This window comes from Mastigoproctus giganteus, chromosome 5 (assembly GCF_048544385.1).
Source record: "Mastigoproctus giganteus isolate SK-2022 chromosome 5, ASM4854438v1, whole genome shotgun sequence".
Lineage (NCBI taxonomy): Eukaryota > Metazoa > Arthropoda > Arachnida > Uropygi > Thelyphonidae > Mastigoproctus > Mastigoproctus giganteus.
The window spans coordinates 204788313-204807498 of record NC_143579.1 but is presented as its reverse complement, the minus strand read 5'-3'; the positions used below and the strand labels follow the sequence as shown (position 1 = coordinate 204807498).

The 19186-nt window shown below is 35.7% G+C and overlaps 1 protein-coding gene across 1 annotated transcript in view; it reads left to right on the top strand.

Annotated features, from left to right (window-relative positions):
* Positions 1 to 19186, top strand: part of LOC150086025 (proline dehydrogenase 1, mitochondrial-like) — a 116989-nt gene that overhangs the window by 86100 nt on the left and 11703 nt on the right. The window contains exons 9-10 of the mRNA XM_090373654.1: positions 7079 to 7225; positions 11327 to 11422. Coding sequence (XP_090229780.1) covers positions 7079 to 7225; positions 11327 to 11422 — 243 coding nt within the window. The remainder of the gene's footprint in view (positions 1 to 7078; positions 7226 to 11326; positions 11423 to 19186) is intronic.

Here is a 19186-nt window from a genome sequence, read left to right as displayed (position 1 = left end):
TATCAAATTCAGCGTGCCTAGTTGTAAGTGCGGAATTTCCGTAAATGCTTATTTAGGGAAATTCCAACTTACATAAAATTCAACTTGCGTAGTGTTCTATGGAATGCAACCCTTATGTTAATCAAGGAGTAGCTGTAAATTCACATTTAGTGGTCCCTGTTTGAGCTCAAACACCAAAGTCTGAAAGACATGAAATATCACCATATGCAGAGTTGAAAAGTAACTACTACACGTGAACAACAAAATGAAATATAACCAATAAAAAGTAACAAAAATAGACTAGCGACTTTGCCTCATCTTATCAGAGGACCACAAGGACAACAATGTTCAGGGAATCACTGCATTTCAATCATAATTTTTGCTCTACTAGCCTTATTACTGGCATACCTTTTTTATTTTTTTATTTAGATTTAAAAAATATGTTATCAAAACATGTAGTGGGGTGTGCTTTGCTGCCACACTGATGTTTTGTATATTAATTGCTTGTTTTTCTGTTATTTATTTTCTTTGGCAGTATTCATTTATTTTATAATTTTATTATTTATATTTAAACTATATATGTATATAAATCAAAAAGCCCTAAAAGAAGGCTATATAAAATGATAAGAAACAAATTAACACGCACACTCACACAATTGTCATATAATGCCCAACTTCAGTGTTATACTACAGTATGGATTTGTGTGTGTATTTATACCATAAATTTTCTTCTTTCTTACCACTTTTATATAGCCTTCTTTTATAGTTTTTGATTTATATATTCATAATGGCTAGTAATGGGATCTCTGCTTTGCAGGAGCCCTAGTCCATAAAATTCCTCTCCCTTCATTTTTTCTTCACAGTTCACAGTATTTATTTTGTTCCTGATTACTATACATTATTTTTATACACTGATGAGCCAAAACATTATGACCACCTACCTAATATGATGTTGGTCCTCCACGTGCAGCCAAAGCAGCTCTTACCTGGTGAGGCATGGATGCTACAAGATTTCTAAACGTGTCTTGTGGTATCTGGTACCAACACGTAACCAGCAGATCCTTAACTCCTGTGAGACGCCGCAGATCAGAGTTGTTGTTCCAACACAAACCACAGATGCCTGATGGGATTGGTGTCTGGGAATTTGGAGGCCTGTGCAATACCTGGAAGCCTTCCTCATGTTCTGCAAATCAGTCTCAAACTATCCGGGCAGTGTGGCATGGTGCATTATCCTGCTGAAAGACTGCACCGTAAGAGGGGAAGACTGTTGCCATGAAAGGGTGTACCTGGTCATCAATGATGTTTAGGTAGGTGATAGACATCAGAGTGCCCGGCACATGGATGAGTGGACTCAGGGTATCCCAGCAGAACATCGCCCAAAGCATGAAACTGCCGCCACCGGTTTGTTTCCCCACAGTGCATCTAGGCACCATCACTTCCCCAGGTAAATGATGCACATGTAACTGGCCGTCTACATGGTGCAACAGGAAACATGATTCATCGGACCAGATGACCTTCTTCCAATCACTCAATGCCCAGTTTCAATGCTCGCGTGCCCATTGTAGGCACTGTCACCAGTGAACCGTGGTTAGCATGGGCACTTGGAGCAGGCTGCTCCAAGTGCTTTTTTTTTTTTTTTGGTATCACAGTAAATTTAAATAAATATAATTGATATACCCTGATTCGGTATCCACTGATTCAGTTACCTATGGTTAACCACGGAAAAAAAAACTTAAAACGTGTTAATTGCATGTCCAATACGATGCTTCCCTTTATATTTTTTAAGACGTTGATTTTAAATCGAATAACTTTCCTTTTGTCGTGTATGGTTTGGTCACCAACATTATAATGGAGATTTAATGAGAGATTTAATGGATGCACCGTTTTCAAACTTTTGAATAACTTCAAGTTTTTGTTTAATTTGAAAGCACAACTCTTGCGTTTGCCCATCATTTTTGCGATTTCTAAACAAAAAAAAAAATTCCGACATCCTTGACATAACGAAACAAAATTTGTCCTTTTACAGTGCGACGGAACACAACAATTGACGCGATGCACTAAAACAAACTAAACATTTGGTCTCTTTTTTTTTTTTTTTTTTTTTGTTTTGAGTGGTAGATGTGAAGACAGCGGCAGTTGCAAGATAATAGGTACACTAATCTCCCAATGACGACTTATACACCACTTCTTGTTGCTGTTGCTTATTTACAACTTGCAAAATATCTGTTTATACCTATTCTATTTATTACTTGAATTTTATGACTTCTGGTTGATTTGGTTTTTTTTTTAAATTTGGAGTCTTGAAGTGTCCCTGTTAATCCAATCCCAGTAAATTGAGAGTCTGCTGTACTTTATTATTACCATATTAAGTTGGTAATGTCTTACTGTGTATATGTATGTACAAGAAAATCACATTATATATGGAGTCAGCAAGTGTTCGCTTATATCCATGGTAGGTCTTGGAACATATCCCCCGTGGATACGGGGGTCTTATTGTATTATTTTTTTGTTATACAGTTCTCTAACTCTTCTCACAGTTTATTGTAATCAGGTTGTTGTTTCTCAGCCATATAAATTAATTATAAATTTTAATAATATAATAAATTGCAATATCATAGATGTGTCCAGTATATTTGAAAGATGCTTTTTACTGCTTCTTAGTGTATAAAAATTGATCTAACTCATTCTCAGACAGGAGTGATATAATACATGAAGTTTCAAAACTATTTTGAAATATTGTATGTGTATTTTTTCACTTTTTATTGATCTACCCTGTAGTCAACCATTGGTCTCTTATATCTGTGCCCTGTTAGCAGTGTAGAGTTTTTGTATACTTAAAGGGTGTTAATATTAAAGCTAGTTTGTCTTACATTTGATTTTATCAGCTTCTATGCAATCATGGTACTGCACTCTATTTTTACATTATTGGAAGTTCTAATTACATTCAATTTAATAAGTTGGAGAAAAATAAATGGAAAGTTCCATCTTTTCACTTCAAAAATGTGATGCGTTTTATAGCATTCAAGTGGTTTAATGATAATAGTGTTGATGGTGATGATGGAGGTGCTGGACTGATTTTTGTATAATTTATAATGGTAATTTTTTTTTTTCTTTTGTAATCATTGCATATATCTTGTGTTTTAGAGTGACTTGTTTTGATAAGAAATCTGGTTATCCTTTATGTTATAATATTGAAATGCTGTTGATCTGATGGAAGCAGTTCTTATAGGTCTATTTCTTCCCTATCATACCAAACAAAAACTTTTGGTTAATATAAACCTCCTCTGGACTTCTGTATTGTTGTCACCTTTCTCTTGGATTTTATAAATTCCATGAGATTGTAAACTTGCATATTTACAGATATTTACAACACAAACAACATGTTTTTTTATTTAGCTGTTTGAATTCACAGAACTTACATAATCTTATGTCAAATTAAATGCCACCCACTTACTGGTAATATTTATAATAGGGTATTATGTCACAAACATTATAGATGCTTGAAGAAACACCAACTTGTCGATAACACAGATTTACCCATTTCACCATTTACAGATATTTATGCATCTATGGATATTTACAACCAAACTAAACATATTTTTTATTTACCTATATGACTTCATAAAATATAACATATGTTATTATGTCAAATTAAATGCCCACTCATTTTTGCTGGTAATATTTATAACAGTGTATCACATCACAGACATTAGAGATGCATTTACCCATTTCACCGTGCTTGCCAAAACACAATAGAAAGTTGCAGATCTTATATTGAAGGCACAGATTTTAGTATTCTGTTGCAGTTCTACTTTAATTTTACATAATATATTTGAGTTGTTTTCAAAGATACTTTTTCTAAAAGTCCCAAAGAAAGAAACAAGATATGAAATAAGTTTTTAAGTTACTTTCAATGAATATAAAAGTGTTGTTTGTGATTTAATGGACCAATGTTGACTATCAAAAACATTTTTAAAAAAAAGCAGATAGTAATTCTGACTGGTTAGAAGACTGTAAATGAATTAACCTCAATTATAGTATGGGTGGCAATTAAGACTTTTATCTTGAATTAAAATCTTTATTTTAATTCACAGCAATATTAATATTATTAATATGATATATTTCACCTTACATAACAATGATCTTTAGTTCTGTAAAACAAAAGAATAAAGCCATGCAATTAGAAATAATTTTTAATCAAAATGTGAATTACAGTACAGGCAGTTCTCGCTTTACGAGTTTTCACTTTATGAGTTCCTTGGTTTATGAGTTTTTTCCTTCAAGTATCAACAAAATTGAAAATATGATCATTAATTGCAAAAATGAATGTTAAACATTCATAAATACTGCATTCCAAACCATGTACGTAGCTATACAATACAGTGTACCCCGCTTTACGATATTAATCAGTTCCAGAGACACCATCGTATCGTTAAAATATCATAATGTGCACCCAATAACACATTATTTTTTGGTAATTTGTTTCAAGATCTCGGAAGTTGAAATTACCGCTGTATAACTAAACTATTTATCTCTCTAAAATGTCATTTTTAAGGTCACGAGCTGACATTAAAAATCCACAGATAAAAGAACCACTAGGTGGCACTGATCATAGTGTGGTGTCTAATTTTCTTAAAGATGTACCTACTGCCAACAGCAAAGAAAGAGCTTTTGCTTTCATAAATGTGACAAAGTGGTCTCAGTTTTTAAATTCTATGAGGGACCAACTGATGGTGTTACCAACTGTCAGTTCTAAATAGGGTCATTTGGGGAAGTAATTATAAAAGCTACTAAGATTTTTATACCAACTAAGAGATATTATTCAAGGTTCTGACCTAAATGGATGTCAGATGAACTAATGAGATTAGCATTAGTAGAGGTATATGATGCAAGAAAGAAAGGTTATACAGCATCAGCCAAAAAAAAAAAAAAAATTTCTCACATCCATTCGCTCTAAAAGCTTGTCCAGTTCTTCCTTGAATTTATTTAGGCTATCAACTTCCACAATGACAGATAAAAGTTTGTTCCAGCAATCAACTACTCGCTGGCTAAAGGCAAATTTCCACACATCTATTCTACAACTGTCTTTCTTCAATTTGAATTTATGCCCTCTTGAGTGACAGAGAAGAAAAATGCATGGTATGATTATAAATTTTCAGAGGGAAAACACCTACACTAAGTACAAACTAGTCTTCGGTCCAGTCACTAAGTGGATTAGATCTGCTAAGGCAGATTAAGAGAAGTCTCTGACAAAGAATGCAAAACTTATTTACTTATGTAATTACTAGGAGGAAGTTCACTAGGTATAAATGGTTTTACTATTGATGATCCTACTCAAGGTGCTTATAAACTGAATATATGATATGCTGCATCTACATTGCACATGAGGAATTTTTTAGAGTTGGGAATGCCAAAAGTGTACAAAATTTGTAACAGGCAGCTAAACAATTTTGCAATAACTGAGAAGAAAATGGAAGAAAAACTCTTAAGGTTAAGAGTAAACGAGGCATCTGGAGCTTGTGACCAAAATTTTTGACTTCCTCAAACAGATAAAACTGTACAACACAGTATAAACTTGAATAACATCTATACAGATATAACTATGTATTTGACATCACCATAGGTAGGCGCATTATGACCTTTGCTACTCTTGTGCCGTAAAGCCTACAAACAAACACGCATCTGGAGCTGATGGTACCTTTCCAATTATATTAAGAGAAGCAGCCAAAGTGGTAAGCAGGCCTTTTTCCATTATTAAGGAGCATCTTTGGATTCAGAGGAAGTCCCTGGGACTGTAGATGTGCAAATGTATCTCCAATTCACAAAGGAGATCAAAGGATGACACGAGCACCTAAGACCTGTTAGCTTGACTTCTGTTCCAGGGAGGATAGTGAAGTCACTGATTAAAGTAATGCAGGACCATCTAGAGAGGAATGTAGTTATATTGTGGTAATTGAATAGATTATTTTTCTACCACTGCCCCAACCACAACTATCCATTCATGTGTGAAGTATAGTTTTGGTACACTGACAGTGTCTTAGCAGTTTGAAGTCAAAACTGGGAGGAATTAGGACTCGCATTGACAAGTTGCCTCTAACATCAGAGTCATCTCAAATGTCATTTCATATCATCTCAAAGCAATTGCAGTCACCCTCCTTTGCTCTGCTTCTTAGGATTATCAACAACTCCAACTCTTTCTGTAACAGCTATTACAGAAAGTAAATGCCAAACAAGGGATCCACTATAGCTCCAACTACTCTAGCAGTATAAAAGGAAATATCCTAAAAAAAAAAGGTGGCTCTCAATTCTTTCTGGATTTGTACCCTGGATTGACTGAATGTAGAAAATGTAAAACAGATTCTACAATAGAGTGGTTATCCTCCCCTAGAGTTTGGGAGGGAAATATCAAGGCGTTTTATTCAGTTAATGTGAGAGATCAGGCAGTGATAAGAGATTCCCTACCCACCCCCACAAAAAAAAGTTGTCAGAGTTGCAGTTAATTGCATTGATTGCCAGTGTGATAAAGTCTTCCTAGAGCAGTCATACTTATGACTGAAATCCAGATTGAAAGAGCATGCTAGACTTAGTTGGAGAACACACCTAGAAGCAATGTAGCCATTCATGGTATTCTATAACATTCAAGCATCTTGTCACTAGTTCTAAACTACAGAAGAAGGGATTTTGTTGAATTCTAGTTGATTCACATCTATGAATATTAGTAGGAAAGGGAAAGATTGATTTCCCCTCTCCAGCTTGCTTTATATAAGCAGATTATAAGAACCACAGCTTTCAAGATATCCCTTTAGTAGGATGGCCAGCAACAACCTGGATATTAATATAGATTTCTAATGTGGTAGCATCCCTCCAACATCAGAGAAAAAAACACTTACGGTGGAGGCAGTGTTCTTATGTGGAGCAGAATAATAAAGCCAATTTTATTTAATTATTGGGACTGGTTGGGTCTGTTTGCATTCATTTATCATTGTATATCAATAAACTAATTAAATATTCCTTTTCTATTGTTAATTTTTTAAAACATGAAACACTGGTAGACAAAAGACAACTGTACCTTTTTTTCTTCTTTTTTTTTTTTATCCAGATAGCTCGTGAGAAAGATGTCCGAGTAATGATTGATGCTGAACAGACTTATTTTCAACCTGCCATTAGTAGAATTACTATGGAATTAATGCGCAAATACAATAAAAAAAAGGCCATTATTTTCAATACCTACCAGTGCTACTTGAAGGTAGGATAGATGTTTCTATATTTCACTATTAAGTTAAGATTAGAACAGTTTTTTTTTTTTTTTTTTTTTGTGGCAAAACAATATTCTCTGCTGCTTAACTAGCCTGCATCCCTTCTGTATGGGAAATATAAGAATGACCAAGTACAAAAATAGCTACTTGGTCATTTAAGTTGTTTATTAATATTTGTTTGTCATATCTAGCAGTCTAACTTCTATTAATTTTCAGACCCTTTATTGAGAACTAAGAAAAGCATATACAGGTAACCCTCGTATAACATGGTAGTTAGGTTCCTATAAAATGTTGTGTTGTGAGAAACTGTTATACGGGACTAAGAAAAAATACAAAAAGGGGAGTTATGTTCCAACAGCTAACAAAAATACACCATTTCGTTAATAAAATGTTAACAAAACTAACAAAAATACCCCATTCTAGATTTTGTGTATCATCTGCTCTCTTTAAAAAATCAGTAATATGGTTTTGTTTGCTTTTGTTTGATAAATCTTTGAATTTCATCATATGGAGCTAAGCAATTTTGAAGCTCCCTTTTGAACTTTGGGCACCTTTCATTCAAGAATCTACATTCAAAAAATAAGATTCTAATTGCTTGGCTAACTTTATGCCTTCCCGTATGCTTTTTAGTGTAAAATTTGGAAGTTTTGAATTTTCATCGGTGCTATCATCCTCTGAATTGATTTAGTTTTACCTCCGATGCCATTTCCACCAAATCCTCTTCGCCGGCCTCTTTTTCTACCAATAATTCCTGAATGTCTTCAGTTGTCATATCTTTTTTTTAGGAGCATCGGCGACTAAGGCCATGTTACTCTGTGTATATTGTCTGTAAATTGCGTGTGTCCTGAGGTCTATTTTCTATTTTGGTGGACGAAAAACCCAAGTTTTCAGGAGAAAAAACCATGCTGCCTGACTAACTCAGCCACATTGTGAAAAAGATCATAAAAATTTTTTCCCATTATCAACTGGATTTGAACTCGGGTCTTTTCCACCCGGTGTGGGGAGGAGGGTGATTCTATCAACTGTGCCACTCACGAGGGCTTCAGTAGTCATATCATCAACGCCTTCCCCTCCTACCGATGTAGCAAGTTCTACTCTCACACCGATTCCGTTTTCTGCCAGTTCAACCATATTTCCTGAATGAACTGACTCTGGCCATACATTTTTCCACACGCATTTAACGTTGACAGTTTTACTTCTTTAAGCGATAAAGCTATGATTCTGATACAGTCTACAATTGAGAAATGTTTCCATGCCTCCATTAATTCAATAGATTCTTAATAAATTTTTTCCAAAATCCATTTTAATGATTTTCTGATGTAATGGGTTTTAAAGGTTGATATTAATGCCTTGATCTAATGGCTGAATGAAAGAAGTTGTATTAACCTAGTACAACTGTGGTGGTAGAAACATAACTTCAATGTTTGGATGACTTAAATCTTTTGGATGGCCTGGCATGCTATCCAATAGTAATAAAACTTTGAAATCTAGATTTTTCCACACAAGTTTGATAGCACAAAACATAACACAGGGATTTCCCAACAAAAAAAAAATACAGAGATTTCTTAATATTTTTTTTGACCAGAGAATCAACAGTGGGGATTCAAAAAGAGTGGAAATGTTGAAAAATTACATCCAACATAATAGCAGGGTTTTCCATGCACAAAATCTCAAAAATACCCTGTTATGTAAGGTTTGCCAAAATTCTCTAACCTTGTTATATAAGTACAGTGTTGTGTGAGGATTGCCGCAATTTATCGATTGTGTAAGAGCAAAACTGTGTTGTAGAAGTACTGTGTTATATGGAGGTTGCCTGTATTTCTTTAAAAAAAAAACACAACAAAATGAAATAGCCGTGATGTATGAGGTTTCTCAGATAGATCCTTTAATGGAAAGTGAATATGTGCAACAAGATTTTTAAACCATGATGAATGTATTTGTCTGAGTATCTGACCTAAAAGAAAGAACTGAACTAGATGGAATATGGCTTCATTTTTATTTCATGTGTGCTTTACTCTCATATTTTCATTCTTTTTTTTCTCTCTCTCTTTTTTTTTCCTGTTCTATTATACAGGGTGTTTCAAAAGTGATGGTCAATAATTTAAAGGTGAACTGTACAGACAACAATATGCAAAAAAAGCCTAGTAAACATGGGTCCTTAAGTGAATCGTTTTCGAGATATTGCACATTTCTAGTTGGGATCCACCAGTGACTTGTTTGTTTAGGTTAGGTTATGCTCATTCTCTCTGTTTCCCCTCTCTCGATGCTCTGAGATGTAACAGGCATACTAGCATTTGTCAAAGGATAGTCAACATGAAAAGAGGTTACAGCAATGAAGAGTATGTGGACATGCACTTCATGTATGGTAAAGCCAATGGCAGTGCACTTGAGGCTGCACGTTTGTGCCATGAAATGTTTCCCTGCCGAAGGCAGCCCAACAGGTACACATTCATCAGTCTACATCAACCCTTAGAGAACATGGGTGCTCTGCACATTGAGTACGATCAGGTAGGCCCAGAAGCAGCACACCTGATATTGAGGAAAGGGTGTTAGAAAGAATATCATGTAGCATCTATAAAATCCTGCAGTGTTGAAACAAAAATTAAAAATGCACTATATTATGTTTAATAAAACCACCTTTAGCAAAGAATTCATAGCTTTTTGCCAAACTAGTGCTCCCATAGTCAGTGGCAGATCTTAACAGAAAATGTGTGTTATCTCGAAAACAGTTCATTTGCGGCCCAATGTTCACTGGGACTTTTTTGCTTATTTTAGTTTGTACTTTTCACCTTTAAATTATTGATCATCATTTTTGAAACACCCTGTATAGTAATCCTGCAGGATAAAATACGTATCACATTCCTAAAATGCACCAAAACAGCCTTCTGGGTACTGGTATATATTTAAAAAAAAAAAAGCATTATATTTTTACTTCAGTAGAAGTAATGTGTTCTGTCTGAGTGCTGGTGCAATATTGAGACAACTTATGAATTGCTTTGCAACATGAGATAGCTCAATTTCTAGCCAACGTTTATTGTGTTTGCTGGTTATGTGCAAAACTGCACTTTTTCCAAATTACATGCACAACCAGCTTTTTAAGGGACAATGTTGTTGACAGTGCTGTTTTAATAAGCAACTACTAAATTTATTTAATAAACAAAAGTCTAAATAATTGTTTAGTCAATATTTCTGTCTGTATGGTTACATCTTTTGTGAAAAAAAGGTGCAAATCTGCTGTTTTAACTCATACAGATAAATCCTTATATCATTTGTAGTGATTCAAATGTACATTTTAGAAGGAAAATGTAGTTGCTGATTGCTTACAATACTGCATCTCACTTAACCCAGTTTAGATTTTACACCAGTGTAGCTAATTCACAAAGCACCTGCCAATCTATGGTTATATATATATATATTCTATGTTTGATACTGCTTTGTTGGGTGAAAGCTGAAAGTCCTGACTTTCTGAGAGAACCTGTACATCCCTTGCCTGAGATTTTGATATGGTCAAAGCATTAAAAGAAGAAAGAAAAGTTCTTCCTGTCTAGACAGGAATCAAATACACACCTTTTACACACAGTGGAGGATTAGCAATTGCAACCATTATGCCAGCCACAAGGAACCAAATGTTGCAGTCGATACTGGTATCATATGCACATAGGCATAAAAATGAAGTTTGATATTGCATATTAAATTTACAACTGACTGATTTGGCAAAACACAAACTAATCTCTACAAATCAAAAAAAAAAAAAAAAAGCAAATAAAACAAACTTTAAGAAAGCATAAAATGTCATAAGCTCTAAGATATAAAGAATGAAATAAAAGCCAGTTATATCTACTTGTTAAAAATATAATTTTATTTTCTCCATATTAACAAAATAAGGCAATTTACAAATCATATGTCCCATGTTATAATTTGAGCTTTGGAAAGGGGGTACAAGTAGTTGGTGCATGTTTTTTTTTTTTTTTTGGCTGAAGCAAGAAAATTTTGTTTCAGACAAATTTCGGTCAGCTTGTATAATTAGAATGAATTATGGGTTAAATTGCAGGTAAAATACTGATTTCTGTATTATTTTCCATTTCACCTAGGAAGCCTACAATAATGTTACATTAGATCTTGAGTTAGCAAGGAGGCAAGGTTTTTATTTTGGTGCAAAGTTAGTTCGAGGAGCATACATGGAGCAGGTAAGACAGCCAAACTCTTATTTTCTGCTCCATTTCACAAAAATAAATTTGTTTGCAAAATAATTATCATATAGTTATGCTAAAGATAATATAGAGATAATTATCCCACTGTTCCAATTAATAGTTAGATCTAATCTTGAATATCATATCTTTGTGAATTAGAGATACATTTGCACATCTCGAGTCCGTGGGAACCTCCCCTGAGTCCAAGGATGCACTCATAATTATGGCTAAGGGTTTGCTTAGTTGCTTTGCTGCCTCCTTTAATATAACTGGATAGATCCCATCCACCCCACGTGCTTTTCTTATGTTTAACTTCAAGTTCTCCTCCACCTCAGTTTTATTACAGAATCATTAAGTATCCTGCTACAATTTGATAACCTTCTGCCATTTTCAAACCTTAATAATTCCTCCGTGTGGGGAGTGGAATAATGATCAGTGACTTCATCCCTTTTCATGTTTTTGATAGGGGTACCATAACATGCAGAGGTACCGATAACAGATCCTCAAACCCTGTGTACAACTTTTTAGGTGTGCAGTTGGCCAGATTTTCTTTCCATGTATGACTACACCACTGCACATAGAGCTCAAGTGTTGGAGGAATATGTTGAAACTGAAGAAGTCCAGCGTCTGCCGTGGCTAGCATGATCACCAGACTTAAATCCTATCGAACGTATGTGGGATGCCCTTGGACATTGCGTTGCACCGAGAGCCAATTCCTCGGTCACTTGGTGAGATAAGGTCTGTGCTGGTGGAAGAAGGGGTTTTGTTGCTAGAGAATCTTATAGACACATTTATATCTAACATTGTTCACTGCTGTTGGGTATGTTTGGCCATCAGAGAATTTCATGTAACCATATTTTCGAGCATCTTATATGAACTTCTATAATATGACCTTTTTGGTAATTCATGTACATCCCCTATAAATGCCCCTTATATCTGTCTGAAGCTTCTCTCTGTTTCCTCATTTCATCATTCTATGGTACACAACCACACTAAATTTTGTCCCAGTTCATTGCAAGCTGCACAAGTTACACCAAGTTTTCTATGTGTTCTTTAATTTTGTCAAGCAGCATTGGATGATGCAAACAATAGGAATACAGACTCATGTTAAGTAAAGATAATTTAAGGCTAGATATAAGAAAATTTGATTTCACATTTCATCAGGCTACAGCAGTTCCTAAAGGCCTCTCCAATCAATTACTGCCTCAGATATGTATGTGAAGAGGACCTACATGCCAATGGTAGTCTGAGAGCAGTGTTTGACCATCTGCTACAAAGAGTGGCTTGTTGTTCTAGTTGCACATACCTTTAAAAGAAATTTTTTAAAAATTAAAATTAAATCCACATCAGTCTTGAACCACTCTTTTACATTGCTTTCCCAGTTTGCTCATATGGTAATATTAAGTTTACACTATCAAAACATATTTTGGTTCCATCTGTCTTGGAATGACCCATGTATACACATATTAGCTATATCGATGCCTTCAGTAATGCTTGTACAGCCAACTGATCAAATGCAGCTGATGATACTCCTTGAAAAAGATTGATAGTTCAGTGTCTTCATATTTTCCTCACTTTCTTCATTATAAGTATTCCTGTTACACCATATGACAGTAAAGTTTGTTTATATTTAACTGTTTCTGAATCCAATGGTGGTGTTATTGGTTTTTCTCTAGAATCAATATTTTGGTGGTAGCTGAAGGTTTTATGTTTTTGTGGCATTTATATGTATTACTGAAATGAGTGCTAATACTGTTATGTATAAGACCCAGTAGTATTCTTATGATTTTACTTCCTTGCAATTTTTGCTTTGACTGCCAAATGAAGATATAAGTTATGTTCAGATTAATTCTGCTATTTTTGTGATTATTATACAGGGTCAAGCAAAAACAATTGCCTCTCTAAAAAGTGATGCCATTTTGTAGCATTTGCAATGTATGTGTTGCAGTTTGTATCCTGGAGTAGAGTGCATTAAAGCATTCAATAAAAATGGAGTGTGGTCAAATAAACATTGCAATTTCTGTCGAAAAATTTTTTAATCAGGTGACTCTGTTGTTGAGTATTCACCATTGGAAGAAATGGTAGTATTCCATCGTTGAAAGACCATAACACATACAAATTTAGAAAACAGCATCTGTAACAGATATGAAGCCTCCAGGTTAGATGCATAATCTAGAAAGCATTGAAAGAATCAGCAAAATTATATTCCTGAAATGTGTTAGTCATTAATCAAGAGAATTGTAACATATTAGAATGAAATATACACCATATATTGCACGTTGATTTAAAGTACCATGTGTATAAAATGCAAATGGTTTAACAATTACTTGTTCATGATTGGAATACACATTTGAATTTCTGCAATCTGTTTCTACAGAAAGTGAATAATGATCCATACTTGATTAGTCATTTAATCATGAGTGGCAAGGCCAACTTTCATTTGTATGAGTATGCAAATAAAATTTTAGATAATGGGGTAGCCGAAAATCCATGTCATCTTCATGACCAACCACTTAGCATTAGCATTAGTAGAGGCATTTGATGCAAGAAAGCAAGCTTATGCAGCATCAGCCAAAAAAAAAAAAAAAAAAACCCACTTCCACTTCACCCCTCTGTTCGTTCAAAATACCTGTCCAGCTGAGCCTTAAACTTATTTACGCTATCAACCTCCACTACAAGGGATGGAAGTTTGTTCCACCAACCAACCACCCGCTGGCTAAAGGCAAATTTCCGCACATCTATCCTACATCTGTCTTTCCTCTATTTGATTTTATGCTCTCTCAGGTGATTTTTCTGAGCTAGAGGAAGAATCCCATCAGCATTGAGCATGCTCAAACCATTCAAGGCTTTATACACCTCTATCAGATCACCTCGCTGGTGCCTAGTCTTCAGACACTGTAATTTGCAAAACTTAAGCCTTTCTTCGTAAGAGCACCCCTTTGTTCCATTCACTAATCTTGTTGCCCTTCTCTGTACTCGTTCCAGCAGCTCTACATCCTTCTTGAAATGAGGCCTCCAGACCTGTATACAGTACTCTAGGTGTGGCCTGACCATTGCCTTATACAAGGGAATAATCACTTCCTTATCCCTGCTGGAAAAATTCCTGTATATCATTGACAATACTCCATGAGCTACTCTTGCAGCCCGTCTGCACTGCTCAGAGAACTTCATATCTGCCTGCACAACCACCCCCAAGTCCCTTTCATTCTCTACCACTGTCAGTGTAGTACCACAGAGTTGATACGTTGCTCTGGGGTTGCTGTTTCCCATGTGTAGTACTTTACATTTGTCAATGTTAAACTTCATTTGCCACCTCTCAGCCCATCTGCTTAACCTTTCCAGATCCTGTTGCAGTAGCATAGTGTCAGTAGTGTCCTTGACAACCCTGCCAACCTTTGTATCGTCTGCAAACTTGGACATTAAGCTTGATATACCATCATCAATATCATTTATAAATACACTTCACAGCCATAAAGTTAATGTTTGGTGTGGGTTACCTGCTTTTGGCATTATTAGTCCATATTTTCATGAAAATGCTAATGGCTAAGTTGTCACAGTAACTTCAGCCCTGTAAGTAAACATGTTGCAAGAATTTTTAAGAAAGAATCTTCACCAAAAAGGAGTCAACTTGCAAAATATCAGGTTTCAACAAGACAGTACTACAGTGCATACAGAAATGTTTTTGAATCACATTGTCTCATTTTAGTAATACAAATTTGCTCTCCCTTGAATTTCTCCAGACTGTCAGCCTCTACCACCCAACTTGTCCTCAATGCCATACTGCTCCAATTCATACAGTAGTCTTCCTTGTGCAACTGTATGAAAAGCTTTCCTAAAATCCAAGTACAGTCAGACCTCGTATAGCATGATAGTTATGTTCCTAGAAGCCCTCATTCAATGAAAAATTGTGCAATATAAATAACAGGCCCTACGGGAAAAATAGGGTTAGGTGTCAACCACCCAAGATTGAACGCAAAACATTACCAAACACGATAAATAATCGTAATAAAATACTTACGTATTTTATTACGACTATTATGTAATAAAATATCGCTAGTGCTTTTGCTTCTATCGTAAGCAAACTTGTCCTTAGTTTGATCTATCCAAACAGATTACAGCCATTCCATCTCTTCCAATTCTTTGTGTCTTGATCTAATGGATTTTATTACACTTTGAGTTGTTCCTGCTGTGAAAGTTGTTTTTATTTTCTCTGCATTCTTTCTAATTCTTGACATTGCTTTATTTAGGCCTGTAACATGAACAGTATTGCATGTTCTTTCATTTTGCTCAAAGCGTTTCACAATTTCATATTTTTTTTCTCTATCGACAGAGGCAGACTGGCCATAAGCCTTACTGGGGAAACCCCAGTGGGCCGGAGGCCAGAAGACAATGCCGGCTGGTGTGATTTTGGCCATAAACGCTAGTATAAGGCCGCTACAAATTGTCCCCGGTAAAAAATTTTTGACCCAGTCTACCTCTGTCTATCCATATTGCTTTTCTTTTTCTCTCTGAATCTGTAGTATCTTTACCAGGATGCTTCCTTTTCGCACCTTTTAAGTATTTTATTAATTTGTAGGGAATAAGGCACAATTACAAAATGAGGAGGCACGCTTGATACACATAAACAAAGCTGGCACGTGTAGCAACTGAATAAACATTTCTCTGTAAAGGCAGAGACAGGCTATTAACACCTTGCTAGCTTACATTTTACTAAAGCACATTTCTGGAGGTCACTATCATAAAACAATAAAACAATTTCCAGTTGCATTTCTGCTAGAGGAATCTGTTATAAACTGGTAGTAAACTCGATCTAATTGCATTTATGATAATACCAATAGCTGGAATTGTGTGGGTTTTTACGTTATTGTGGTGGAATGTGTTTCCTTCACTGATATAAAAAACATAAATACATTTTCAGAATCTTCTCTTTATTCCTATTGTTGCGTTCAGTTGGGGTGATTCCGCGTTCGACTGCCATTTCTTGTAAACACAAAGGCAAATGGTGCACAAACAAATTCAGTTCGTGTTATATACAATATCGTTCCCCTATTTATAAATTGTGTATGATCGAATTCGTGTAGTGTGAACACGTGTTATCGACTGACTGTATATGATATCAGAATTATTTATTGCATCCAGTTCCTTTGTGACCACATCATAGTATCCAATCAAATTGGTCAGACAAGACTTCCCCTTAACAAACCCATGCTGTGTCTGCACTATAACTGCAGTCTTGTCTAGATGATCCTGCAGTTCTTCTTTAACCAGTGCTTCCATTAATTTCTCTGCAACAAAATTTAAACTAACAGATCTATAATTATTTGTGTCACCCTTTGAGAACCCCCTTTGTGAATTGAGGATACATTTGCACATTTCCAGTCCATGGGACCTTCCCTGAATCTAAGGATGCTCTCATAATTATGGATAGGGGTTTGTTAAGTTCTCTTGCTGCCTCCTTTAATATAACTGGATAGATTCCATCTGCCCCAGGTGCTTTTTTTATTTTAACTTCAACAATTTTTCCTCCACTTTGCTCTCTGTTATTACAAAATCATTTAGCTCCCTGTTAAAGTTTAGTAAACTTCTGTCCTTTCCTTCCTTACAGAATTCCTCATGGGTGAATGTATATGCAAAATACTCATTCAGTTTGTCTGCTATCTGAGCAGGATCATCAACAGACAATCCACCAACATCAAGTTACCAATCTGATTCATCCCCTTCCTTCTACAGTTTACATAAGTAAAGAAGTCTTTGTTGTTTTTCTTTGCATCCTTTGCCAAGGATTTCTTGTAATCAGCCTTCACCTGCCTAACCTCCTTTGTGACTTGATTACAGACTAGCTTATATCTGCCATAGGCTTCTGTGTCACCTGATAATTTATATGCATCCCACACATTTTTCTTCTCTGCCATGAGCCTCATTAGTTCTTGTGACATCCATTTAGGTCTAAATCTTGAACAATATTTCTTTGTTGGTATGAAAAGCCTAGTAGCTTCTAAGATTAATTCCTTGAAGGCTTCCCATTTAGAATTCACCGTTGGTAACATCATCAGTGGATCCTACTGTATAGAATTTAAAAACTGTCTGAGACCACTGTAGTCACCTTTACGAAAGCAAAAACCCTTCCCTTTACCCTTGCTGGTAGTTACATCTTTAAGTAAATCATACATCAGAACACTGTGTTCACTGTCACCCAGTGGTTCCTTTATCTGCAAATTCTTAATGCATAAATAATCACTGCTGATAATCAGATAAAGAGTATTACTCCCTCTGGTTGTCCCTCGAACATTTTTCTGTAGAAAAAAATCCTCCAATAAATCCAAAAAACTCTTGGTAGCATGTGAGTGACCCACTCACAAGTTCCAGCCAATATCTGGAAAGCTAAAATTCCCCCATTACAAGACAATGTGATTTACTGGCCCACTCTATTTCTCTGCACAATTGTTCGTTGTACTCATCAGAGTCATTAGGCCTATAACACATTCCTACTCTCATTTCCCCTTTCCCAGTGTTTATGTCACACCAAACTGACTCAACTTGCACTGTCCACCCATATCAACTGGATGCACTTTCTTAGATTTTGTTTCTTAACTAACAGCATAACTCTTCCTCCCTGTCTATCCTTTCTGTACACGGTATACTCCTCAAATTTCCACTTCTGGAATGCTTATATCTGTGTGACACCATGTCTCTGATATCCTAACAATATTTGCCTTTGATGTCTTGATCAGCACTTAAAATTCATCAAATTTATTTACTATACTTCTAGCATTGGTGTACATGCAAGTATACATGCACCTGTTCTTACTCTTAGTTACCCTAACACAGCCCATATATTTACTTGTTCCACGATGACTCCCAGCAACCTGCTATCTAGGCTGCTGCTCCTTACAATAGAAGCAGTACAAGAATCACTTTCGCCTCGGTGCCTCTGTAGCCAGGTGGGCAGGAGCAGCAGTGCGTAGCATACGCTTCTTGATTATACTGGGGTTCAAGCCCGTGACCACCAAATACGGAGGATGCGGAAACGTCAGAGAATGACCACTGCATATCCCAGGAGCAATATGGCCTTAGTTGCTAATGCTCCTAAAAAAACCAAATAACAAACAACTTTTGCCTCTGCCTTGGCTTCTTTTAGTCTGTGAATCCTCCCCCCCCCCCGCAAACAAGTATATGTATTAAGTTAAAACATTACATGTATCAAGTACCCTTATATATATTAAGTTAAAACATTATGGTTGTAAAATGTATAGGTGGTCCTAATATTCTAGCAGTTGCCAAGTGAATGAAGTGTGTTGGGGGGGGGATCCAAATTTTTTTTTATTGAAATTTTTAAGGAGATCCTTATGTAAAGTGAATGAAGTTGTTGAAGAAAGAAGGATAGCTAGAAATGTCAGTGAGAGGGCACTTCTTTCAGACATAAATTTATGCTTCTTGATTAGACCGGGGTTCGAGCCCGTCACCACCAAATACGGAGGATGCGGAAAGGTCAGGGAATGACCACCGCATATCCCGGAGCAATATGGCCTTAGTTGCTAATGCTTCTAAAAACCAAATAACAATAACATAAATTTATTCTAAATAAATTACATAATAACTGACTAGAAGAGAATTTTTGGAAGTGGAAAACTCTGAGAAACCAGTGTGGTGATATATCTCTGTTACTGTACTAAACCCCTTACAAAGTGGCTATGACCCTACACTATGATAACGCATAAGCAGACACTTTCCTGACCCAGAAAAGCTGCATAAATGAACTAA